At 44.5% G+C, this 26,746-nt stretch overlaps 1 protein-coding gene across 2 annotated transcripts in view; it reads right to left on the bottom strand.

Annotated features, from left to right (window-relative positions):
- LOC137355604 (E3 ubiquitin-protein ligase MARCHF1-like) overlaps positions 1 to 26,746 on the bottom strand; it is a 217,708-nt gene that overhangs the window by 32,835 nt on the left and 158,127 nt on the right. For both annotated transcript variants that reach the window (XM_068020961.1, XM_068021042.1), the window contains exons 3-4: positions 20,352 to 20,428; positions 11,231 to 11,411 (exon numbers count right to left, since the gene is read on the bottom strand). In XM_068020961.1, the coding sequence (XP_067877062.1) occupies positions 11,231 to 11,411; positions 20,352 to 20,428 (258 nt within the window). The remainder of the gene's footprint in view (positions 1 to 11,230; positions 11,412 to 20,351; positions 20,429 to 26,746) is intronic.

Below are 26,746 nucleotides of genomic sequence, written 5' to 3'. Positions count from 1 at the left end.
AGTGGATGGAAGCACAGTGGGAGTGGCAGAGTGGACAGAAGCACAGTGGGAGTGGCGGAGTGGACGGAAGCACGGTGGGAGTGGCGGAGTGGACGGAAGCACGGTGGGAGTGGCGGAGTGGACAGAAGCACAGTGGGAGTGGCAGAGTGGACAAACGTACGTCGGGAGTAGCAGAGTGGACAGAAGCATGGTGGGAGTGGCGGAGTGGACAGAAGCACAGTGGGAGTGGCAGAGTGGATGGAAGCACAGTGGGAGTGGCAGAGTGGACGGAAGCACGGTGGGAGTGGCGGAGTGGACGGAAGCACGGTGGGAGTGGCGGAGTGGACAGAAGCACAGTGGGAGTGGCAGTGTGGACAAACGTACGTCGGGAGTAGCAGAGTGGACAGAAGCATGGTGGGAGTGGTGTAGTGGACGGAAGCACGGTGGGAGTGGCGGAGTGGACGGAAGCACGGTGGGAGTGGCGGAGTGGACAACCGTACGTGGGGAGTAGCGGAGTGGGCAGAAGCATGGTGGGAGTGGTGGAGTGGACAAACGTACGTGGGGAATAGCGGAGTGGGCAGAAGCATGGTGGGAGTGGCGGAGTGGACAAACGTACGTCGGGAGTAGCGGAGTGGACAGAAGCACGGTGGGAGTGGCGGAGTGGACAAACGTACGTCAGGAGTAGCGGAGTGGACAGAAGCACGGTAGGAGTGGCGGAGTGAACAGCACGGTGGGAATGGTGAAGTGGACAAACGTACAGCGGGAGTGGCGGAGTGGACAGAAGCACGGTGGGAGTGGTGAAGTGGACAAACGCACAGCAGGAGTGGCGGAGTGAACAAACGTGTGGCGGGAGTAGCGGAGTGGACAGAAGCACAGTGGGAGTGGCGGAGTGGACAAACGTACGGCGGGAGTGGCGGAGTGGACAGAAGCACGGTGGGAGTGTCGGAGTGGACAGAAGCACGTTGGGAGTGGCGGAGTGGATAAACGTATGGCGGTAGTAGCGGAGTGGACAGAAGCATGGTGGGAGTAGCGGAGTGGACAGCACGGTGGGAGTAGCGGAGTGGACAGGAGAAGCCAAGCTAAGTTTAAAATTTGAACAGTCCTGTCTAATCCTTGTGTGGCAGGTGGTGCAGGCAAGGTCCCAGACCTGAAGGGTTAATTCTGTTTCTCGCTCCACAGATGTTGCCAGACCTGCTGGGTATTTCCAGCACTTTCTATTTTTATTTCACACATGGACCCAGCAAGAAATCTTTGGGCCTTCAAAGCCCTAGCCTTGCCTCTTCCTCCCAGCAGTGGCGTCTGCTGCCAAATCCACCTCCCTACCACTAGCTTTGTGCTGTGGATTATTCCTTTAGACCCCTTCGTGTCCTTGGGAGCCCCTCCTGATTGGAGCCCCTCTTCCACCAGTCCCCTTTGCTGTGCTCCCTCCAGGTTTGGGCAGGGGACTCTCCTGCTTGGGAGATAAAATGGCTGAACTCCCCATGGGGGTTTCCCTGCTGCTCTCGCTGAACAACCCCCCCACAACCCCAGTTAATATCAAGCCCACCGAGCTGGTTTGTTGGTGACAGTATGGAAGTTGCAGCTGTTGAGCATGTCACATACTGCAAGAAAGATCTGCAGGGTAAATTCACATCAGAAAAAGTGACACCTCTGAGAAAAGACGACTGAACAGAGCTAGAATCATAAACAGGATGAAATATGAGGAAACAGACTGCTTACGCTGGAACTAGTTCTGAAGATGTAAAAACCTTTAAAATTGATAAAAAATTGATCTACTGCTCCACAGTATCAGGAGCTGCGCTGCTGCAAAACTGTGATCATTGGTGGCAACACATTATATACTGGGCATGCTGTTGGCACAGATCGAGAAAGAACTGTTAAACAATGTCTTCGATTTGTAAGCTTCAGTTAAATTGTATACGACCGTACCAGGAGTGATGGCATGGACCCCAGGAATTGCTATGTTTGTGAAATATTTGAATGTGTGTTCTTTGCAGATACAAAGAAAGATGAAGAAGACTACAGAAATAGGACCTGAGAGTTTCACAAGCACCGGGTGAACTTATGCATATTGCTGGTGTATTTTAAAGCTGACATTGGCATGGTCGTGTCAGGATCTGACCCAATGGTGACATTAAACACTCAGAGTTTCTACGGAGTTCTCCTGATCCCATGCTGTAATTTGGGTGGAAGATCGGCAGAGACTCTGAAGAAATTTATTTTTATTCGTTCATGGGATGTGGGCGTCACTTGCCAGGCCAGCATTTATTGCCCATCCTTAACTGCCCTTGATAAGGTGGTGGTGAGCTGCCTTCTTGAACTGCTGTAGTCCATGTGAGGTAGGTACACCAACAGTGCTGTTAGGAAGGGAGTTCCAGGATTTTGACCCAGCGACAGTGAAGGAATGGCGATATAGTTCCAAGTCAGGATGGTGTGTGGTTTGGAGGGGAACTTGCAGGTGGTGGTGTTCTCATGCATCTGCTGCCCTTGTCCTTCTAGGTGGTAGAGATCATGGGTTTGGAAGGTGCTGTCAAAGGAGCCTTTGTGCATTGCTGCAGTGCATCTTGTAGATGGTACACACTGCTGCCACTGTGCGTCAGTGGTGGAGGGAGTGAATATTTGTAGATGGGGTGCCAATTAAGTGGGCTGCTTTGTCCTGGATGGTGTCGAGCTTCTTGAGTGTTGTTGGAGCTGCACCCATCCAGGCAAGTGGAGAGTATTCCATCACACTCCTGACTTGTGCCTTGTAGATGGTGGACAGGCTTTGGGGAGTCAGGAGATGAGTTACTCGCCGCAGGATTCCTAGCCTCTGACCTGCTCTTGTAGCCACGGTATTTATATGGCTACTCCAGTTCAGTTTCTGGTTAATGGTAGCCCCTAGGATGTTGATAGTGGGGGATTCAGCGATGGTAATGCCATTGAATGTCAAGGGGAGATGGTTAGATCCTCTCTAGTTGGAGATGGTCATTGCCTGGCAATTGTGTGGCTCGAATGTTACTTGCCACTTATCAGCCCAAGCCTGAATATTGCTGCATTTCTACACAGACCGCTTCAGTATCTGAGGAGTGGCAGAAATAGTCGTGTATGTTATTTCTCCATCAGCTTTGGCTCAGTGGTAGCACTCCTGCCTCTGAATCAGATGGTTGTTGGTTCAATTCACAATCCAAAGACCTGAGCGTAAAATCTAGGCTGACACTCTAATGCAGTACTGAGGGGGTGTTGCACTATTTGGAGGTGCTGTCGTTTGGCTGACCGAGGCCCCATCTGCCCTCTCTGGTGAATGTATAAGATCCCATGGCACTATTTCGAAGAAGAGGCATCATGGCCAATGTTCATTTTTTAACCAGTACCTCAAAGATACATTTATTTTATTCATTCATGAGATGTGGGTGTTGCTGGCCAGGACAGCATTTATTACCCATCCCTAAATGCCCTTGAGAAGGTGGTGGTGAGCTGCCTTCTTGAACCGCTGCAGTCCATTTGGATTAGGTATACCCACAGTGCTGTTAGGAAGGAAGTTCCAGGATTTTGACCCAGCGACAGTGAAGGAACGGCGATATAGTTCCAAGTCAGGATGGTGTGTGACTTGAAGGAGAACTTGCAGGTGGTGGTGTTCCAATGCATTTGCTGCCCTTGTCCTTCTAGTTGGTAGAGGTCGCGGGGTTTTGAAGGTGCTGTCTAAGGAGCCTTGGTGCATTGCTGCAGTGCATCTTGTAGATGGTACACACTGCTGCCACTGTGCGTCAGTGGTGGAGGGAGTGAATGTTTGTAGATGGGGTGCTAATCAAGCGGGCTGCTTTGTCCTGGATGGTGTCGAGCTTCTTGAGTGTTGTTGGAGCTGCACCCATCCAGGCAAGTGGAGAGTATTCTATCACACTCCTGACTTGTGCCTTGTAGATGGTGGACAGGCTTTGGGGAGTCAGGAGGTGAGTTACTCGCCTCAGGATTCCTAGCCTCTGTCCATTAACTCATTGCTGTTTGTGGGGGCTGCTGTGTGCAAACTGGCTGCTGCATTCCCTAGATTACAACAGTGACTCCACTTCAAAAAAGGTACTCCATTGGCTGCAAAGTGCTTTGGAATGTCCTGAGGCCAAGAAAGACGCTATATAAATGCAAGTCTTTCTTTTCATCATTTCCACCAATCTTCAGTCAAAGTTACGGCAGAAGATCTGGAGAAAGAGCTGTGGCAATTATACCCCAAACCATTACAGAACAAGATCCTCAAAGGAACAAGAACAGAAATACAAACAGAGATTGTTGTCCTGAAATGTGAACACTGAAATACGAGTACAGTAAATGTACAAAGGGACTAGGAAATCCAAAAAGCTCTTCTGCTGAAAGAGAATCATCTGGGTACAGAGAATTCTAAAAAAAATTAGCACAAGCACAATGTCATGGTTCCAGCTAAATCAGAGTATTTCTCACTTACAGAGGGTACAGAGTAAATTGACCACAAAGTTATAAGAGATGAGGGACTTCAGTTAGAAGAGAGTTTGGAAAAGTTAGGACTGTTCTCCTTGGAACAGAGAAGGTTAAGAAGTGACCAAATAGAGGTTTTCAAGATGATGAGAGGTTTTGAAGAGTATATAGAGGAAAATGATTCCCTCTGGCAAGACGTCAATAACCAGAGACCATGGATTTAAAATCACTGGCAAAAGATCGAGAGAGGACATTAGGAGAGATGTTTTTATTTAGATTGTGGTTGGGATCTGAAATGCTCAACTTAAAAAGGTTGGTGAAAGCTTATTTCATAAATAATTTTAAAAGGGAGTTGAACAGGTACGTGGGGATGAGGAACTTACTAGGTTATGGACAAAAAGTGGGAATGTGGGACTAAGCCCGACTGCTCTTTCAAAAGGTCAGCACAGGCTTGATAGGCCTCCTTCTGTGCTGTAAGTTTTTATGATTCTATGACTTTGTAGCAAATTGCTCATCCTGCTTAAGCTATAACAGTACCAAGTGCACTTCTTACAGTTAAATCAAATCCTGAGAAACACATAAGGACATGTATAAGCCTAAAGCTCCGAAACACAACAGGCCCCCAAAAGTACTTGACTTCACTGCCATTTCTAATCGCAACACCATTCCCTGCCATTGAGGCAGGAGGCCGAGGATAAATCTTTACAAATGGGCACAACAAGCCGCAGCTCACGCAATTAATGGGAATGAGGCCCAATCTCAGGACAACCTTGGGACATTTGTTTGGGCAGTGGTGCCATTTCAGGCCCACAAAGAAATCTTAGGGGATGTCTATCCCAGAGATTGTGGGCTGGAATTGCAGGCTTCGGGACCCCAATGTTAGGATCAAATGGGAGTCCTGAGCCAGCACCTTCAGGCAGCTGGACCGGCTCAGCAATATTCCCAGAAGCAGCCTCCTAATTGGCTGCCTCCGAGCTCACTGTCCAGGCGGGATGTGGAATCAGAGGTCCGGCAGTTCTGAAGCCACCGAGAGAGATGGGCACTGCTGAGGCAGCTTGGAGAACTTGAGTGCACCTCAAAATAGAGGTGCCCTCTGAGAATTTAATATTCTGGATGGCCGCAGGGGATGGCCCTGCACGAATGAGGGGAAATTTATCTGGAAGAAGCATCAGGGCTGCAGGAGAATGACTTCCCTCCCACGGCCCTGTCTTTAGGGCATGGAGTCACTGTTCCAATGGCCCCCTGGGCTGATGCAGGGAGGCAGCCTCCATGAAGGTGACAGCCTCCACATGCGGCAAGGCGCGGGGGAGGGGGGGGGATGCTGCTTCACTGCCAGAAACTACCGGCGGCCCCGAGAAATCTCCCTTAATAGGGGCCTTAATTATTTAAATTGGTTGCCCTCTTCTATGTGGCAGGCAGCCCAACTGGATCCTAGCCCGCCACTGGGAAATTTCCCTGGTGGCGGAAATGCATCAGGGAGCCATCCCAATGCAGTTCCCCACTATTTTACTGGCCCCTCCCCACCTCTAAGCCGATCACATGGTGAAATTCTTCTCTGCAAGCTCTTTCCCTTCTGATATATTTATTGCTATGAACATTATACACAAGAGGGCAGTGTTTTCATGCACATACCAACAGAAGCATGCCTAAGGAATTCCTGTTTTCAATACAAAGATCACAGTCAAGCTACTGTGCCCTCCATTGGATGACAGGCTACAGAATGACAAAGTGGTATTTTAGAGTATCAAAATAACTTGTGATGTAACTCGTTAATGTCTGATCTGCAAAACAAAACTAAGCAGTCTGTGTCAAAATTGCATGACAGTTTTGAAATGAAGGGAGCACAGCAGTAGCTCTTCACACTGAAGCTGTTCTTCTCAGAGCTGCTTTTAAACTGAAGCTACAACAAGCAGGTCCTGCATTGTTCCATAAACTATTAAAAGAATTAAGGACCTCAAACCTACAAAACACCCCAATCAGACAGCAAAATACAGTTAAAAATGAAGATTGACATTTTTCAAACTTCTGTTCATTCTCAAAAGGCATGGGGAGGGGGCGGGGGTTGGAATGTAAGTTGGAAATCCAGCGGTTCCTCTGTAGAGGCAAGCTGGAACTGCAAACTTAAAAGGGAGGTGGAGAGGAAATCTGAGCATGGAAGTATTCGTGCTGCTCCTGGCCTCACAAAGATAAATTGGAAATCCTGCCCGTGCTGCTCCAGAGCAGTCTCTAGTGGCCTTTTAAGGACTAATGGTTTGGCCACCAATGTCCAATGGCATTGGGTGGTACAAGCGGGTCACACACTCTGTCCATTGGTATCTGAAAATTGTGTTGGGATCCTACAACCATTTAGGGGTCTGTTCAAAAATTGAGTCAGATGGGCCTTGAGATTATTTTAATTTACTATGTTTGTTGGTCTAATACCTTGTCAGAACCCAGACAAAATTCACCCTCCACCCCATAAAAAGAAAACTTAAACCAAGAAAAATAGATAAAATAGACATGTTGGACTGGACGGCCTTCCTGCCCTAGGGCCTCTTCCTGTCTCCATTTCAATTTTATTGAATGTGATGGGGCCCACCGCCGTGTGGAGATGCTGGCAGCCTCCTAGTGGGGTCTCTCCTTTGGTGGCAATCCAGAATCCCTGGAGGGCACCTATTGCTGTCTCCCCGGGAATCTCCACCCCACCACGTCGCCAGGGCCTGCGTGAATGGGCCCACTTACCTGTCCTGAGTTCACCTCCTTCTTCGGCACTGCAGGGCCTCCTGCAGTACCGACAGTGGCCACCGCTCCCAGTCGAGCTGCTGATAATGCAGAGCTGCCAGCCTTCTGACTGGCCAGCAGCTCTGGAGGCAGGTGCTCGTTCCTTAAAGGAATAGCATTTCCGAATGCAGTCAACTATTTGGCTGCCTGGCATTAAATAGCAGAGAAGTGGGTTCTCCCCCGCCACCTTATGGCCCACCATTGGCTCCCCTGTTGCCGGAATAAAATCCAGCCAATGTTTCAGGTCGATGACCTTTTGTTAGAGCATTTTTAAAATTCTGTCATGGGATGTGGGCATCGCTAACAAGGCCAGTATTTGTTGCCCATTCTTAATTGCCCTTAAACTAAGTGGCTTGCTAGGTCACTTAAGAGTCAATCACATTGCTGTGGGTCTGGAGTCACATGTAGGCCAGACCAGGTAAGGACGGCAGATTTCCTTCCCTGAAGGACAGTAGTAAACCAGATGGGTTTTACAACAATCAATGATAGTTTCATGGTACCATTACTGAGAATTCCAGATTTAAAAAAAAATAATTAATTGAATTTATTAATTAACTAAATTTAAATTCCACCAGCTGCCGTGGTAGGATTTGAACCCATATCTCAAGGGAATTAGCCTGGACCTTTGAATTACTAGTTCAGTGACATTACCACAACACCACCATCTCCCCATAGCTGGCCCAGAATGTGCTGGTGTGAGGCATCCGGTAGCCTATGCTCCTCACCCTTCAGCTGCAATTATCTTTGAACTGCAAATTGCTGGAAGTGAGCTGAGAATGGGATGACGAGGTCAACAGGGCATCTGGGACCATAGTGAATGACAGAACTAACAGTCTATCTCCTTAACCAATGAGAGTTAGGGATAGAGAAAGGAACAAAAGAAATTAGGATGAATTGGGGTCAAATCAGATACAGAAAGACAAATAAAGAGGAAAAAAAGATTGGATTAAGAAAAGAGACAGAATAGAAAAGCAAGGAAAAAAAATTCTAGGGAATAATTTACTACCTGCAGGACTAAACTCCACCGTTTAAATTGTTCCATTTCTGGGTCTCCAATGTTAAGTGGCATTGCAGCAACATAAATCTCATCATTAAAAGAGCCCTACATCGTGAAATACCAGCCCTAATTTTCTGCAGCAAGTTCAATTCATATTTAGTGTACAAATGCAGTAATGCATTGAAGCTCCTAGGGAGGTTAGAATCGTAGAATGATACCACACGGAATGAGGACATTCAGTCCATCATGCATTCTCCGGCTTTTTGGTAGAGCTACCCAATTAGTTCCATTCCCCTGCCCTTTTCTCATAGCCATGCAAACTTTTCCCCTTCAAGTATTTATCCAATTCTCTATCAAAGCTCCTACTGAATCTCCTTCCACCACTCTTTCAGGCAACCCATTGCAGATCATAACAACTCACTGCATGAAAACATTTCCCCTTATCTCACATTTGGTTCTTTTTCTAATTATCTTAAATCTGTGTCTTCTGGTACCAACATTTCTTCTAATTTACTCTATCAAAACTTTTTCATGATTTTATTAAATCTCCCTTTAACATTTTCTGCTCTAAGAAAAAAAATCCCAGGATCTGTCATCTGTCCACTTAAATGAAAACCCTCATCCCGAGTACTATTCTAGTAAACCTCCACTGTCTCATTTCTAAGGACTTGATATCCTTCCTAAAGGGCCCAGAATTGGCTGCAATACTCGAGCTGGGGCCTACCCATTGATTTATAAAGGTTTAGCATAACTTTCTTGCTTTTCTACTTTATGCCTCTATTAATAAAGCCATACATTCCATGTGCTTTTCAACAACCTTCTCGACTTGTTCAGCCACCTTCAAAGATTTGTGTGCCTAAACCCCTATGTCTCTCTGTTCCTGTACCCCCTTTAAAATTGTCCTCTACAGTTTATATTGGGGGGGATTTTATGTAGGCGACGGGGGACATGGCCACCCACAGAAGAGCTGGCAAGAGTCCCGCGTCATCTCCTCTGGGGAAGGCTCACCACATTACGTCCCAATTAAGCACTTAAGTGGATAGAAGCAGGCCTGCCCCAGGATTAAAGACTGCGGCAAGAGAAGCCCTGCCCGTTGAGAGCTGCCGGCCAATCTAAGGCCTGCAGCTCTTTTACTGAGCAGTGCCACCACGGAGGCGATGGCTTCTGCTGGTAGAGCACCCACCAGTGGCCAAGGATCGTTAAGGGACCTGGGCCACAGGTGAGTTATGGCAGGAGGGGTTTCGCAGGGTGGGGGTCATAGGGGAGGAGGGGTTGTGGGGGGGGGAGGTTGGTCAGCAGCAAAGGTGGGGAGGGGGCATGGCTCTCAGCAGCACCCCCCCCCCCCCCCCACTTCCCGATGCCAGGTCCCTGGATCAGGCACTAGGTGATTTTTAACGAGGGACCCACCCAGAGCCAGCAAGCATCCTGCACGGGTTTGCTTGATGTGCTACATGCATGGCAACAGGCCGCCCCTGCCACTGGGCTAATACTGGCGGCGGCAGGATGAGGCCTTTAATTAGGCATTAATTGCCTACTTAAGGACCTCAATCGGTGGCGGGTCTTCCTGCCATGGACTTAATTGGGATGGAGGGGCGAAGGTGGCCACCACCACCCCATCCGATTAAATGCTCTCCCCCCCTCCAATCTCGTCGCGGGGGAGAGCATAAAATCCCCCTATTGATTTTCCTATTCTTCCTACCAGAATTTCATCTGCCATATGTCTGCCCATTTCACCAGCTCTATGTCCTTTTGAAGTATGTTATTATCCTCCTCATTGTTTACTACATTTCAGACAGTGAGATCCTGAAATTGTCCAGTAACTTGTAGAGATTCGTAACATATGACGTATCTCTTCCTTGCCACTAACTGTTATTTATTTACACACTAATAATGGGGAGCACTTTGGATCCACATTTGTTTCCCAGCAAATGTAATAAAATAGTTTTGAGAGGGGCAAAAATTCATTCCCCAAATGAACTTGAAATGAAGCTAAACCCCTGGCTGGAAACCTGAGCTACATATTATCACTAAGTGCAACTGATCCTGAATCCTTAGATAAATAATTGATATGCAGCTCTGGTGGCAAAATATCACAAGTGTTCCGTGGAGAGATACATTTCTCCACCTGAACGAATGTACTGTCAAGATAGGCATCTCTTACATCTCAGGCTATTTGAGTTGGACATTTGTTAATTACAACAATTTAAATGGTCATAGCTGTGGGCGAATTGCCAACTTTGATCCGGTAGGTACTGTGCTTATCTAATTGAACAGAAAAACACCATTTATGACTGTAGGTTAACTTCAGGCTACAAAACTGCACTATTCTGCAGAGGTTCATTACGTTTGATTAAACGTTATATACTAATTTACCCTAGCCAAAAGAATTTATTGTGGAACTGGAGACTCAGCCAAATCACCTTTAATTGGTTTAAAAAGTTAACTCTGAACTTAACTCTAAATATGGAGAGTTCATAATGTCCATTCTTCTGAACCACAATGATAGAAATACAAGATGCACAGTATGTTGGACCAATGCATTGTATAGGATTACTTCAGTTGCCTTGGGCTGACAATTGCTATGACCCAAACCATAGACAGATTGAGTGACTGGTTAGCCAATGGCCTTCAAGATGTGATCTGGCTATTAATCGAGTGAGTTACTGCCTGCAGGCTCATGGCAACTGAGTTGAATCTTTGAAGAATCATGTAGCTTCAGATGAAAATATCAGATGATGGCATAAGGTGAAAAGCAGCCCCGACTGAAAATATTCCCTCTGCTATTGCAAAAAATGAGATACTCTCAAGTTGAGCAGAACCAAACGCAACCAGTAGGTGCTTAAAATTAAGTACATTGTCTAACTTATCAAAGTAAAGCTATTTGTATAATACAGGTAGTAAATATCCTTTATAAGGACCCAGTAAGAATTTTAGGTTGGGTTGCTTTGACTAGCTTTGTGATTTGTCTATGACCTGCAATGAAATCAGAATGGATTTCCCTTTTAGATACAAATCTTGTGGCAAACTCGTCAGTTCTACAAAGGAAACATGGTGGATCATTTGAGGAGGGTGTACCTTACGCAACGGTTTGAGTTTTGTCTCCATTATGAAGTCGTATTTACAAAGTTCACAGCAGCGTGTGTCAGAGCTCTTGATCCACTGGTGTAGACAGGCCTGGTGTACGAAACGTAACGTCCCAGTGCAACGGCAAGGCGTGATGAGTGGACTATCATCATCTCCTTCACAGTGGCAGATTCTAAGAGAAAGATTCAATGAGACATCATTAAAAAAACCATTAACCATGTGGTTAAATGCTGGTTACCATACTATAGAGTAGCCTTGGTTAGATATTTCATGGAGAACAGCAAGTGATTTACAATCAATATGAATATTATAGTTTAATAACATTTGGTTCAACAGTTACTTTCTAACCAAATAGTCCCAGGTATGAATCCTTCAGGTACTCCTTCAACCTGCCTATGATCAATTTCCTCAGCACAGAATAACTGACTGTCACTATCTCATGGCAGTATTCTTAGGGACCTGGGATTAGTGGGGAACAGTATTGAAAGGCATTGTCAGAGGCTATTTAAAATGTTGACCCAATGCCCCCCACTGCACATATGAAAGAGACTGGTCCTGTGGGCAAAATGCCTGGATACAAATCACAATTAATAAGAATATCCGTAATTGTACAATGCTTATCACAGCAAATTCAAAACATTAAATGAACAACTTGATCCATAGAATTGTATAATATAAATTCATGAGCTTAAAGCCAAGTGGTAAATTTTTATTTTCACCCCCCGGGTAGTAATCCATTGAAGTCAGAAGAATGAAAATTGGGTAGATTCTGCAACAGGTGGGCAATCTGTTCCACCCTGGTTACCACTGAGACGGTGCATAGGAAAACTGACCCCAGAATGACATAACCCTATGGTGGAGAGCTCTTGGTATAATATCCAAATAGTAAAGTGGATCAAGGTGGATTATAAAGACAAATGAAGATGCTGAAGCAGAACTAAAATCTAAAGTAAGAGAGAATGATAGAAGAACTTACAGGAATATTACTAAAGAGCTTCAAAGGAACTTATACATCGATTCTGGGATTTCCCAGTCAGCCTTACAAAAGCAGAATCTCTGCCCACCCTTTACAAGGCCAACGGCCCTGGACGCATAGATTCCCTACACTGGCAGTTCCTGCTTGCCTGGCTCAGTAGGGACCAGTGTATTACTCGAAGCAGTAAGAATGAAGCTTAACTCTAGATGAGTGCAAGTGGGTGGCAAGCTTCTTTTAAAAATAACAATGAGATTATTGCATCTCTCCCTGCATCATTAGGCATGCCAAGCAGAGGCACAATGGGGATGACGGGATAACCTCCCCTCAATGCTGGCTGCTCAGTAGAGCAGGCTAAAATCAAAACAACCCAAGTAAAGACAGCAGTACATCGGCAGCTAACTCTCTCTACTGATTTTAACTGCCCAACTGCCTGGTATCCATCAGCTGGGCAGGGAAAAATTAGCCCTAAAATATCAGTTTTGAAAACTGACTAAATGCTGTTTCAGACCAGTATCTCTGTCCTTCAAAGGTCAAAAATATTACATATAAACTAACAACTTGCATATCACTATGGGATCATGATCACCTTGCTAAATGAGTAGAATTTTAGAAGTAGCCATTTCCAAAATGCTCGGTATTATTCTTTTAAAAATAATTTAAATGCAATAGTCTTTCAGTATCATTGAAGATATCAGTCTTTGTTGCATTCACTTGTTCCACTGGCAAAGAATTGTGAATATTGGAATCTTTTAAAATTTAAACATTTTTTTTAAAATGCAGTCTATGTGCTATGATTACTTCCCCTGTAATGTGTGCAAACAAGTTTGCTGATGTGTATAATTATTTGTGGGATCATTGCTCAGGCCATCATTTCAAAACATGCAGTTAAAATTATATTCTTTATGTCTTTGCTCGGGTCCAGTGGGCCTAACATATTTGTTGGGTATCCTTGACACTGCTGCAGGTTTTCTAGACACAAGAGTGTTCATTACATCCTGTTGTAGAGATCAGACACTCAACCCTTCCTACTAAATAACTCGGCCACAAATCAAAGTGCACGGGTAGAATGTCAATTTGCTTCCTCTGAAGGAGAAACAGAGAGATAGGGACAATGGTTTATATCTGCCATGATGGCTGGGTCTATCTCTAGGATGGAAATTATAGACACAAATACAAAATTCAGCAAGGTTACTGCGGTGATATGTGTCCCTTTCAGCTAACAAACATTTCCTAAGCTATAGAATCTGTCATTTAAAAATGCCCTAGATTGGGTTTCAATTGCCTCAGGTAGTAATGAACAAATAAAGCAGCAGCTTATGGAAACGTACACAATTGTCATTGGGTTCCTCTTCTGGAAACTGTAGCTACACCACTCCCTGTTCTGAGTGCCAGATGCAAAACCGCTGCTCACACCTAAGCTTGGACAGTGAATGAAATCAGACTATTTAATTCTAGAAAACCTCAGAGCTCCTGTTCCTGCATGCACTTCCCAGTCACTTTACCAATGGCTGTCAAAGTCACTACCACCCTCAACTTTTTACCTCAGCATTCTTGCAGAGACATTAGCAGGATCTCACAGTCGGTGACAGACAAATGCATAAGACAGGGGACTAACTGCTTCTTTACCAATTATGTCAACTTTTCTTGCCATGTCACCAGTTAGAATGATCAAGTCCACTAGTTTGTGGCACTGGCTGGCTTCCCGAGGTGCAGGGTGTCATTGACTGCAAATATGTGGCAATTAAAGTACCCTCACATCACAGAGTCATAGACCGGGATTTCTCCCTCAGCGGACGGGAGCCATCCACCCACTGAAGAGTCGATGGCGAACCCTCTTCCACCTGGCCTGGGGATCCAACCTGCATTTTGCAGTTTCCTGGCCTTTAATTGTTCTGAGATGGGACTTGCACCCGCTTGAGGCAGGAAGTCTCACCTAATGGAGCTGCTGGCCAATCAGCGGGCCGGCAGCTCTTAGTCCCAGCAATGACACTGGGAGCGGTGGTCACTGCTGGGACTGCTAGAAGATGATGACGGGGAGCCCTGGAACCAAAGTGAGTTTTTGTTACCTTGCCGGGGGTGATTGGTCGGGCCCCGGCGAGGCAAGAGTGGTCGATTGGGGGGATGGGTGGGGGCATTTTGGGGTGGTTGGGGCAGTGGGGGTGGCCCTCCATCAGGCACAGGGTGCCCGATCATGAGGGTCCCCGCCCAGGTCGTCAGAGAGCCACCTACTTTTGTCAGGTGGCTTTTCTCGGGCCTGGGCCGCCCGACTAGCCACGGTAAAATCCCCGTGGCGGTGGGGGGAGGCTCTTAAGTGGCCGTTAATGGCTACTTACGGGCCTTGATTGGCCTGGGGCAGGAGGGCCATTTTTCGCCACCGCCGCCCGGCGTAAAGTGGTGGCAGAGGTGGGAGCAGGTCGGGAAGGGCCCATTGAGCCTCCCGCTCCATTTTACATTCCCCCCCCCACCCGCCGCCACCTTCCCACTCTTTGCGGGGGGTGGGGAGGGGGCGAAAGATTCCAGCCATAGAGTCATAATGGCATGGAAGGAAACCATTCAGCCTATCAAGTCCATGCTGGCTCTCTGTAGAGCAATTGAGTCAGTCACATTGCCCAGCTCTATCCCTGTCGCCCTGCAAGTTTATTTCCCTTAAGCGCCCATCAAATTCTCTTTTGAAATCATTCATTGTCTCCACTTTCAGCACCCTCATAGGCAGCGAGTTCCACGTCACTACCACTCGCTGCATAAAAAAGTTTTTCCTCATGTCCCCTCTGCATCTTTTGTCTAAAACCTTAAATCTTTGTCCCCGAGTCCTTGTGCCATCAGCTAACAGGAACAACTTTCCTTTGTCTTATATAACCTTATATAAACCTGTTGTAATCTTGTACAACTCTTATCAAATCTCTGCTCAATCTGCTTTGCTCCAAAGAAAATCCCTCATCTCTGGAACCATTCTGGTAAATGTCCTCTGCACCCTCTCAAAGGCCCTCACATCCTTCCTAAAGTTTTTTCTTTATCATTTCATGGGATGTGGGCATCGCAGGCCAGGCCAGCATTTATTGCCCATCCCTAATTGCCCTTGAACGGAGTGGCTTGCTAGGCCATTTAGAGGGCATGTAAGAGTCAACCACATTGCTGTGGATCTGGAGTCACATGTAGGCCAGCAGATTTCCTTCCCTAAAGGACATTAGTGAACCAGATGGGTTTTTACAACAATTGACAATGGTTTCATGGCCATCATTTGACCAGCTTTAAATTCCAGATTTATTAATTGAATTCAAATTCCACCTTCTGCTGTGGTGGGATTCGAACCCCTGTCCCCAGAGCAATACCTGGGTCTCTGGGCTTTTAGTCCAGTGACAATACCAGTACGCTACTGCCTCCCCTAAACTGAACTGGATGTGACACTATAGTTGTTGCTTAACCAGAGCTTTATAAAGGTTAATCATACCTCCCTGCTTTTGTACTCAATACCTCTATTTATGAAGCCCAAGATCCCATATGTTTTGCGAATGACTCTCTCAATATGTCCTACCACCTTCAAAGAGCTATGCACATGAACCCCCAGATCCCTCTGTCCCTGTACACTCTTTAGAACTGTGCCAGTAAGTCTATATTGCCTCTCCCTATCCCTTTTCCAAGAATGCATCACCTCACACTTTTCTATATTGAATTCCATCAGTCACTTGTCTGCTAGCCTATCCTGTTGCAGTCGATTGGTATCATCCTCACTGTCTGCCACACCTCCAAGTTTGGTATATCGGCAAATTTTGAAATTTTACTCTGTATTCCAATATCCAACTCATTTATATATATAAATTTAAAAAAAGCAGTGGCCCCAGCACTAAACTTTGAAGAACACCACTGCCTACCATCCTTCAGTCTGAAACACAACTATTTAGCACGACTTGCTGTTTTCTGTTCTTAAGCAAATTTTTTATTGAAGCTGACACTGACCCTCCTATTCCATGAGCATCAATTTTGGTAACCAGTCTTCTATGCGATACTTTGTCAAAGGCTTTCTTAAAATCCATATAGACAACATCCATTGCTTTTCCTTCATCAACCTTCTCTGTTACTTCAACAAAAAGTTCAATTAGATTAGTCAAGCACAATTTGATTATTCCTGATTATTGTTTCTAAAACTTTACCCATCACTGATGTTAAACTAACTGGCCTGTAGTTACTAGGAATGTCCTTACACCCTTTCTTGAATAAGGGTGTCACATTTGCCTCTCTGCAATCTTTTGGCACTCCCCCCTATCTAGGGAAGATTGGAAGATTATGGCAAGCCCTTCCACTATCTCCACTCCCACTTCCTTCAGCAACCTGGGATGCAAGCCATCCGGACCAGGCCACTTATCAACTCTAAGCACAGCCAGCCTTTCCAGTACATCCTTCCTATCAATTTTCACCCCATCCATTACCTCTACCATCTCCACTTCTACTGATATTTTGTCAGCATATCTTTCCTTAGTAAACACTGACACAAAGTACTCATTACGCATTCTAGCCTTGCCCTGTGCCTCTAAGCATATATCACCCTCTTTGTCCCGAATAGGCCTCACCCCACTTCTTACTACCCGCTTACTATTTACATGCCGGTGCAAGATTTTTGGGTTCCCTTTTATGTTAAACTGACATTCTTTTCTCATATTCTCTCTTTGCCAGATCAATCAGAAGTGTTTGGCGTCTGGAAGGGCTTCCACTCCATCAATGAGGCACAAACAGAGTTCAACTACAAACAGATCTTTATGTAGGTGTATACAAGATTTTTGGCAGCTGCCACAATGCATCAGTCCTGCAGCAGTCCACCCTCCCAGATCTTTTCACACTTCAAAACAGACTGACAAGCTAGATGCTCGGAGACAAGGATTATCCACTTAAAATATAGTTGATGACACGTCTCAGAAACCGAAGGAAAGAGGCCCAGGACTGATGTAATGAACACCAAATGTGCCATCAAACAAGACATTGATATGCTGAAGGTACACTTCGGGTGTCTGGACAGGTCAGAAGGCACCCTTCAGTATGCACCAGCCAGGCTCTCTAGATTTCTGATAGTGCGTTGTGCGTTGCGCAGCAGCAAGGTTTGGACTTGCAGGAGGAACAAGGCACAGAGCACAGAGCCTCTTCAGATGATGCTCAGGAGGAGCAGCAGGAAGACGAAAAGGAAGGTGAGACGGGCAATGCATCACCAGCGGCACACGTTGCTGCTGCTGATGCCCTCATTACTGTGAAGTTCACTTATGTTCCATCAGTCCACACATCTAACAGCCACATCCAAAAAACACTTTTGCACATACCCCCTTGACACCCCCAACAATGCCACTATCACAAAGCAGTCCTGCTAACAACCAAGCCTCTCTTTCACAACCCCTATTGCTCAGCATCAATTCATGTCTTCCCATTCATCATAACACAACTGAAAAGGTCATTCACCAGACAGCAACTGAGAATAGGCAGAACTGGAAGTTGATGCATACTTATGAGCCTCAAATATAAAGCAGAAACTTAACAATCCTAACACATGACAATGCATCAGCTCTCTGCTGCTGCATGAATGTGTCAATAATCATTTGATTAAAGAGTCAACACAAAATCCTCAACCAATAAGAAAGCACCACAGTGCATTCTACTTTATTGCAGTGAATTTCCAAGACCTTCCTAACACTGGACTTCCCCTAAGTGCCTATCACTGCCTTTTTAACCTATTCTTGTCCTTTTTCCAGGTATCACTGAGGAACAGATCACGAGGTAGTTGGATCCTCGGGCTCAACAAAATTGAGGTACTGGCGATCATTGTCGTTTTCTCCTCGAAGTAACCATTTCTGGCTGCATCTCTGGAGCTTCCTCATGGGCTGCCTGATAACGCTTCCCACATTCCAGTGGTATGAGGGGGATGTTGGAGGTTTGGAATGTAATGCTGGCCTGTGAGATGGCAGTATCAGGGAGGTGGACTCCAGCCATTGCTATTCCATTGGGCCCTGGATCTGTCGCTCTATTAATCAGCAAGATGGCAGCTATCAGATCCTGGAAGCCCTGACACAGCAGTTACCATGCTCTGGAGACAACAATGCAAGCTGTGCCCTATCCTGTTCCAATGCAACAGAGCTCCAGGCTATGCTTTTGTGATGTTGGAGCCACAGACTGGTCCTGTTTCTTGCTTAGCTGGTGTTTTGCTACAGGTTACAATGAAATTAACCCTAAACTACTCCAGAAAAAAGTGAAATAGGCATATTTCCATTTTGGAGGGTACTTTCATAAAACAATTCTTCAAGGATTAAAAATCTGATTTTTGGGGGACAAAAGGGGGCAGCACCAAAGATAGGTCATTGCTTGGTAAAGAAGAAAATCACCAAGAGTCCTCTGGCTATGATGGTAATCCTCTTACACCTGGAACTGCAAGATTTACTTTTGGGGTTCTCTGATTGATATGTGCAAGTATAAATCTTGGTGAATTATGGTACATAACTAAACTACCTGCCACATTACTTCGATGTTAGCAGTCAAAACCACCATCCGGAAGATTTCCCTCGACTGAAATTTCTTTGATTCATTTTCAACATTTTTACCTTCGGTGAGATCTTAAGATTATGCAAATTATTGAGTCTTGAAAAAAAACTACGCATGGGTTTCTTACAATAGTTTTTCTCATTTTTTTTGATGTATCTGCAGTCACATAGCCACATTTCAGTTTGTAGCTATTACATTTAAAGCTCTTTTTCCGATATAGATTTTATTATTTGAGACAATTTGACTTCCACATAAGACATTTTCTGATAATTAATTACTTTATTCTTTGTATATCAAGAATTTGAATATAGAGACTTGTATTAAACGAAGATCAATTAAATGAACAAAAAATTAGGAACCATTTTGTGTAATTTAATTTGCTTATGTGGACATCATTGTATTGGAACTTTTACAGTCAATAATATTCTGAAAATCTATCAGGGCATTTTACCAATAGCTATAACAAATGGGATGCAAACATAGCCATCTAGTATGATACAAGGCAAACTAATTAACCTGTAGATGAAAAAAAACATTTTGAGCATACATTTGACATTGAATGACGTGTAATACAAACACTACTACCATTGGCTTTCATTAGTGGTTATAGACCAACCTGCAGACTTCCCCATCATCAGGCCAATCATCTACAGTCTGAGGTTGGGTAGGACTAGCACTCCCATCAGGCTCTGAGTTGACAGCTGTTCCAGCCACGAGTAGAGGTAATGCACTGGTACTTTTCTCACTGGATTTTTTCATGAAATCATCTTCAATGGAAGAGGAATTTTCAGAGCCCTTTTTTATTGATATTCCTTTGTTTTTTACAAATTTCCTTGAGGAATTCTTTGCATCAAAAGAAGAGATTGAAGATAATGAAAAGCATGTTTCCTTGTTATGGGGCCTCCTTTCTCTTTCTCGGATTATTGTTTGATTGCTACAGATAGGAAGTGGGTCAATCCTTGTCTTACCCCACTCATTTTCAGAGTCTACTGACAGCAGGGCTGGAAGAGTACGATCTGATGTTTTGTCCAATTCTTTGAGAGATTTATTTTTTCTCCTGTCCTTTCTGGAAGCCCTCATTCTTTCTGAATTTCTTCTTCTGACTTGAGCCCAGTGATTTTCATCTGATGATGAATCAGAATCATTCCTACTGAATCTGTTTATTTTTGCATAAAAAGACCTGGACTGATTTTCAGGATGCTTGGTGTGATCATGCAAATGCTCGCATCTTTCACAGAGTTCCCTTTGCTTTTTAATTCTTCTCTTTACATGTTTCTTACCAGAATCCCTGCTGTGATTGCTGAGCGCCGTGACAGGAGTTGAATATGTGTCACCATCTTCACAACGGGCAGTAGATCTAAGCACAGCATGCAAAGATGGAAAGTGGAAAGTAGAGAAGATGAACGGAGAGCATGACAGACATGGCAAAAGAAGTGAAAATAAAATGAATTAGTAATTATATAAAGCAGTTATCTATCGATGAAGTAGAAAAAGAAACAAATGAAATATAATGAAGACAAGCTGAGACTGAGACTAAAGATAAACAGACATAGAGAGGTAGATATAATTCAAAATGATACCAAGCCGACAATAAACACTGCTGAACTGCCTAGACTCACATACCTGCAAATGTCCTGAGTAGAAGGGCTGACGGATGTACGTGATTGGCTCCTGGGAGCTGTTCCTGTTGGACTACTTGCCTGGAAAGGTAAAGGTATAATAATGTCAGTAAGAATTGCAACCACTTTTTACACTAGATGGACTCAAATAGAAATCTGGAATATTATATTAGGGTAAGCATTTGAAGTGGACAGATAAATGGGTTTAAGAGAAAATCAGAGATATTTATAGAGAGGCAAAGAGAGAGAAGGAATTGAGGGAATTTTAAAATTTTCTTCTTGCGACTTGGAAGTGATTTATGACTTTAACCCTTTATAGGGACTAAACCAAATCAGGAGTACATCCCTATGAATCTCCTTTAATCAAGTTCAAACCAGACACATTCTCATAGACACTTATTTGGGTCCACAGAATTGTACTAGCTCTCCCTCAAAGAAAGAAAACCAACAGAGAATATCACCATCTTTCGGATAACCTATTTTAATAATTATGGCTAAGTCATAAATATCTCAGATATTATAAAGGTCTGGGAACTCTCTTCAATACGTATCTCTCCACTTAAAGAGACACAGAGAGGGGGTTCTTTGTAGTTGTATACAGAATACTACATGAGATGATTTATTAACTTTTTAGATTTATTAAAGAATTTAACATGCAATACACTTCTAAGTGGATAAGTATATCACAATATCAAATATTACTAAAAGATGTAACACATAATCTTATTTCTAACATAGAATCCAAAAGTTTAACCCTGCTAATGTTACAGCAAAATATCTTAGAATATCCAGAATATCCATCAAAATTTAAAGTAAACTTTTTACCTTAAATTCCCCTTAGTTGAGAAGTGTTGTTTGAGGATTCAATGCTTCTAATCTTTGCTTCAAAAACCCCTCATGTTTATACTGTTTCTGAAATGTCATCTGACTTTTAACATTAAATGTAACCTTCCTGTCTTCCTTTTAGAATCCATATCTTTAATTACCATTTCCACTTAATGTTTTACTGAACTTCCTTTGCTGTTGAAGTTGTGAGCATTTATCTGGTCAAAATGTTTATAATTGTGTTTACTTAACCTTTCTTGTTCCTGTGAGTACATTCCATTTATTGTTTTATTATCTATAATTGCCCTTTCCATGACATCCCAAAGCAACCTCTAGAGCCGACGTGTCTGCACAAACCAATTAAGTTTGTTGCTACCTCTTACTGACAGGATATTTCAATGTGTGTGTTTATCTTCCAAGCCCTTGACAACAGAGACACAAATGCATTCCCCAACCTGTTCAGAACAGGGACCTTGAAATTTTCTAACTCTACCTTCTTAAAGGGGAATGTCAGTGAGTTCTAAAAACTGACCATTTATTCAATCTCAAACTCTAAAAGGCATAATACACTATTTCCAAATTCTACCTAATTAAGTCTATTATACCTATATTCCATCACAATTACTCATCCCTCGTTGCCCTGAGAAGCTGGTGGTGATGTCCTCCTTCTTGAAACATTTCGGAGTTACATACTGGCCAAGCCAGGTAAGGACAGCAGCTTTCGTTCACTAAAAGTCATTACTGAACCAGTTGGGATTTTATGACAATCCAACAGTTTCATAGACACTTTTACTGGTGCTAACTTTTTGCTTCCAGCTTTTTAAAACTGAATTCAAATTCTAAAACTGCTGTCGTGGGATCTGAATTTACATTGTCCGGATTATTAGTCCAAGCCTCTAGATAATTCCTCCAGGTCTCTGGATTACTAATCATGTAACATAACTATTCTATGGCCAGTGGGACTGAGCTATGGAAAAGGGTTCAGCACTTTCCTGCTCCCACAAATTCTTTTTTCTTACGAAAGTTCACATTAAATGCGTAGAACTTGTTTGTATAGCAATCATTTGTACAAAGTCTTATACATTTTTAAAGAAGTTCCTTTTGACACTGAGCCATCATATTTGAATTGTTGATTCTCAGCCAGAGGTTCCCGAGTCGGAATTAAAAATTGCATTGCAATTATTATTAGCTGCAGCTTTCTTCACTGAATTTGCCAATAATTTTCATTATTAATATATGTAGCCTTTGAAATTAGATCTGTATTCAAATTTTTGTTCTAATTTGTTGATATTTGGAGCTTCTTCATTTTGTTCATTAACATTGAGTTTGGATTAGATTAGATTAAATAATTATAAAGTCCTAATTAGTTCCCCATTTTTGCAGCTATCAAATTTCTCCTGAGCACTTTCTACAGAATGGAAACAAGTTCCCTTGCACATGGTATAAACTCAAGGAAATATTCTTTAAGTTGATCTTTCACAACCTGAAATATTTTGGGATCTTGTAGCAAATCATCATTAAATTCAGAAATTCAGACGGTTAACTCAGAATTTATTTTTGATCCAATCATGATTATGATCAGAAATTGTGTTATTTGTCCAAGGATGTCCCAGTAAACCTTGTATATTTTAGAACTTAAAACAGAGTTCTCCTGAAATATGTGTTCAGGGAACTTGTATGTTATGTATAGTGCAAGTTTTTATGGTTTTTACATCTTTCACATGGCATTCTACAAAGTCTCAGAATATATTCATGCAATTTTTGCTGCATTGGCTGAAAAGCCCTGCAACTCAGTGATCTACTAACATTAAGAAGGCACTCCCTCACCTGTGGATAGAATCATCAGGAATTCTACAACGGCACAGGGAGTATTTAAACATGTCAATCTATCACTAGCTTGGCCAAACTAGTCTGTATTAACTATCTCCTTTTGAACTGAGCAATCATGACAGGAATCCTCACAGAGCCAAATCCCAAATTTATGGCCCTTTGAATTAAATGAGCGAAAAATTCTTACCATCCAACACAGTTACCACTTCAATTTTTTTATTCATTCATGGGATGTGGGTGTCATTGGCAAGGCCAGCATTTGTTGACCATCCCTAATTGCCCTTGAGAAGGTGGTGTTGAGCTGCCTTCTTGAACCGCTGCAGTCCATCTTGTGTGGGTACACCCACAGTGCTGTTCGGGAGTGAAACTCAGGATTTAGATACAGTAACAATGAAGGAATGGCGATATATTTCCAAGTCAGGATGGTGTGTGACTTGGAGGGGAACTTGCAAGTGGTGATGTTCCCATATGTCTGTTGCCCTTGTCCTTTTACGTGGAAAAGGTTGTGGGTTTGGAAGGTGCTATCAAAAGAGGCGTGGTGGAGGAAGTGAATGTTTAAGGTAGTGGATGGGGTGACGATCAAGTGGGCTTCTTTGTCCTGGATGGTGTTGGGATTCCTAAATATTGTTGGAGCTGCACCCATCCAGGCAAGTGGAGAGTATTCCATCACACTCCTGACTTGTGCCTTATAGATGGTGGACAGGCTCTGGGAAGTCAGGAGGTGGGGTACTTGCCACAGAATTCCCAGTCTTTGACCTCTCTTGTAGCTACAGTACGTATAAGTGGCTGCTCCAGATCAGTTTCTGGTCAGAGGTAACCCCAAGGATTTTGATAGTGGGGGATTCAGCGATGGTAATGCCATTGAATGTCAAGGGGACATGATTGTATTCTTTCTTGTTGGAGATGGTCATTGCCTGGCAGTTGTGTAGCACAAATGTAACTTGCCACTTATCAGCTCAAGTCTGAATGTTGTCCAGGTCTTGCTGCATATGGGCATGGACTGCATCAGTATCAGAGGAGTCGTGAATGGTGCTGAACATTGTGCAATTATCAGCGAACATCCCCACATCTGACCTTATGATGGAGGGAAGATCATTAATGAAGCAATTGAAGATGGCTGGGCCTAGGACACTGCCCTGAGGAATTCCTGAAGTGATGTCCTGGGACTGAGATGATTGGCCTTCAACAATCACAACCATCTTCCTTTGTGCTAGGAATGACTCCAACCAGTGGAAAGTTTTCCCCAATTCCCACTGACTCAAGTTTTTTTAGGCTCCTTGATGCCATACTCGGTCAAATGCTGCCTTGATGTCAAGGGCAGTCACTCTCACCTCATCTCTTAAGTTCAGTTCTTCCATTCATGTTTGAACCAAGGCTGTAATGAGGTCAAGAGCTGAGTGGCGCTGGCAGAACCCAAACTGAGCAGGTTACTGCTGAGCAAGTGCCACTTTTTAGCACTGTCAATGACAATTTCCATCATTTTTCTGATGTTTGAGAGTAGACTGATGGGCAGTAATTGGCCGGGTTGCATTTGTCCTGTAGCTTGGCTAGCGGCGTGGCTAGTTCTGGAGCACAAGTCTTCAGTACTATTGCCCGAATGTTGTCAGGGCCCATAGCCTTTGCAGTATCCAGTGCCTTCAGCTGTTTCTTGATATCACGTGGAGTGAATCGAATTGGCTGAAGACTGGCATCTGTGATGCTGGGGACCATAGGCGGAGGCCGAGATGGATTATCCACTCAGCACTTCTGGCTGAAGATGGTTGCAAATGCTTCAGCCTTGTCTTTTGCACTGTTGTGCTGGGCTTCACCATCATTGAGGGTGGGGATATTTGTGGAGCCTCCTCCTCCTGTTAGTTGTTTAATTGTCCACCACCATTTATAACTGGATATGGCAGCACTGCGGAGCTTAGATCTGTCCGTTCGTTGTGGGATCGCTTGCTCTATCACATGCTGTTTCATATACACGTACTGACATAGTTATAAAGAGTGTGCAGGAACAGAAGTACCTGGGGGTTCATGTGCATAGATCTCTGACGGTGGCAGGATATATTGAGAGAGTAGTTTGTAAAGCATATGGGATCTTGAGCTTCATACCTAGAGGTATTGAGTACAAAAGCAGGGAAGTTAAGCTGAACCTTCATAAAGCTCTCGTTAGGCCACAACTAGAGTATTGCATCCAGTTCTGGTCATTACACTTTAGGAAGGGTCTGAGGTTCCTTGAGAGGGTGCAGAGGAGATTTACCAGAATTATTGCAGAGATGAGGGATTTTAGCTACAAGGTTAGGTTGGAGAAGCTGGGGTTGCTCTCCTTGGAGGTTGAGGGAGATCTGATCGAGGTGTACAGGATTATAGGTTTAGATAAGGTAGACAAAGGAAAGCTGTTTCAATTAGCTGATGGTACAAGGTCTAGATGACACAAATTTAAGGTTTTGGGAAAGAAATACAGGGGGGATGTTAGGAAGAGCTTTTTAATGCAGCAGGTGGTAATGACGTGGAACTCACTGCATATGAGGGCGGTGGAAGTGGAGATTACCAGGGTGGACCCCAGCAGCAAGTTGGAGAGGGCAAGGTGCGCATTCCTGGTGCAGAGGGTGAAAAGTATCGCAATCTGTAGGAGAAGGGATACAGTGCACTCCTCCCTGTCCAACATTCAACAGCATGCCAAAAGATTCAGCTGCATTGTGAAACCTCAGCACTGCAGAGGCTTCTGATCTCCAAGGCTAGATCTCATGTGTCTTGTGTCTCTTGTGATGTCAAGGGGGAATGCCAGAGTCCTGAGGTGGCACAGGGGCAAGCACTGAAAGCAAAGACATCAGAGTAAGCATCGTCATGTCTTACAAGTGCGCTCTCCATCAATGGAAGTGTTCTCACAGGCAGCTGAAAGTGAGTTCTAGAGGATGCCTTCCACCTGGGTTCGAAGGGTTCAGCTGACATGTGTCTGGATCAGAGGATTCCTGACGATGACAGCATCCTGACGAGAACCTCGAGTCCTGTGCCGGCCCCAGGGCACCTCCCTGTGCAGCTGGGGTACCTCTGTGTTCTGCACCTTCCTCCTTCTCCTCTTCCACATTCTGGTTCTCCTCTTCCTCCCATGAACAGTGTCGTCCCAGGGCCTCACCCTCTTCAAGGTCCACACCTCTCTGAAGGGCAATGTTATGGAGAGTGCAGCAGACATCCACAATGCATGAGACCCCTGCAGGAGTGTACTGCAGGCTTCCACCTGACTGCTCCAGGCACCAGAACTGCATCTTCAGCAGCCTGATGGCCTGCGCAATGGTGGTTCTTGTGAGCAGATGGCTTCAGTTATAGTGGCTCTATCCTTCCATCTTGGGGTCTCGCAAAGGGGTTAGCAGCCATCTCTTCAAGGGTAACCCTTGTCCCCTAGAATCTATCCACGGAGTTTGGGGGTTGGAGTGAAGATCTGCAGCAGCCTGGACTGGCGGAGGTTGAGGAATCATGGCAGCTGCCAGAAAAGCAAGTGCACACATGGAGGAAGCTCTTGTTGTGGCTGCAGAGCAGCTGAATGTTGAGGGAGTGGAAGCCCCTCCTGTTGAAGAATCTCACTGGGTGGTCAGGCGGTGCCTTCATGGTCACATGGGTGCAACTGAAGATGCTCTGCATCTTGGGGAATCCAGCGATGGTGGTGAAATCCACTGCCCTATGTGCCATCTGTCTGGATTTGAATATACTGCCCAGCTCTTGCAGATAGGGCATCAGTGACCTGTGAGATGCAGTGGTGAACAA

Source organism: Heterodontus francisci, chromosome 1, assembly GCF_036365525.1.
Source record: "Heterodontus francisci isolate sHetFra1 chromosome 1, sHetFra1.hap1, whole genome shotgun sequence".
NCBI classification, from domain to species: domain Eukaryota; kingdom Metazoa; phylum Chordata; class Chondrichthyes; order Heterodontiformes; family Heterodontidae; genus Heterodontus; species Heterodontus francisci.
The sequence above is the reverse complement of the archived record's forward strand: the minus strand, read 5'-3'. Positions and strand labels throughout refer to the sequence as shown.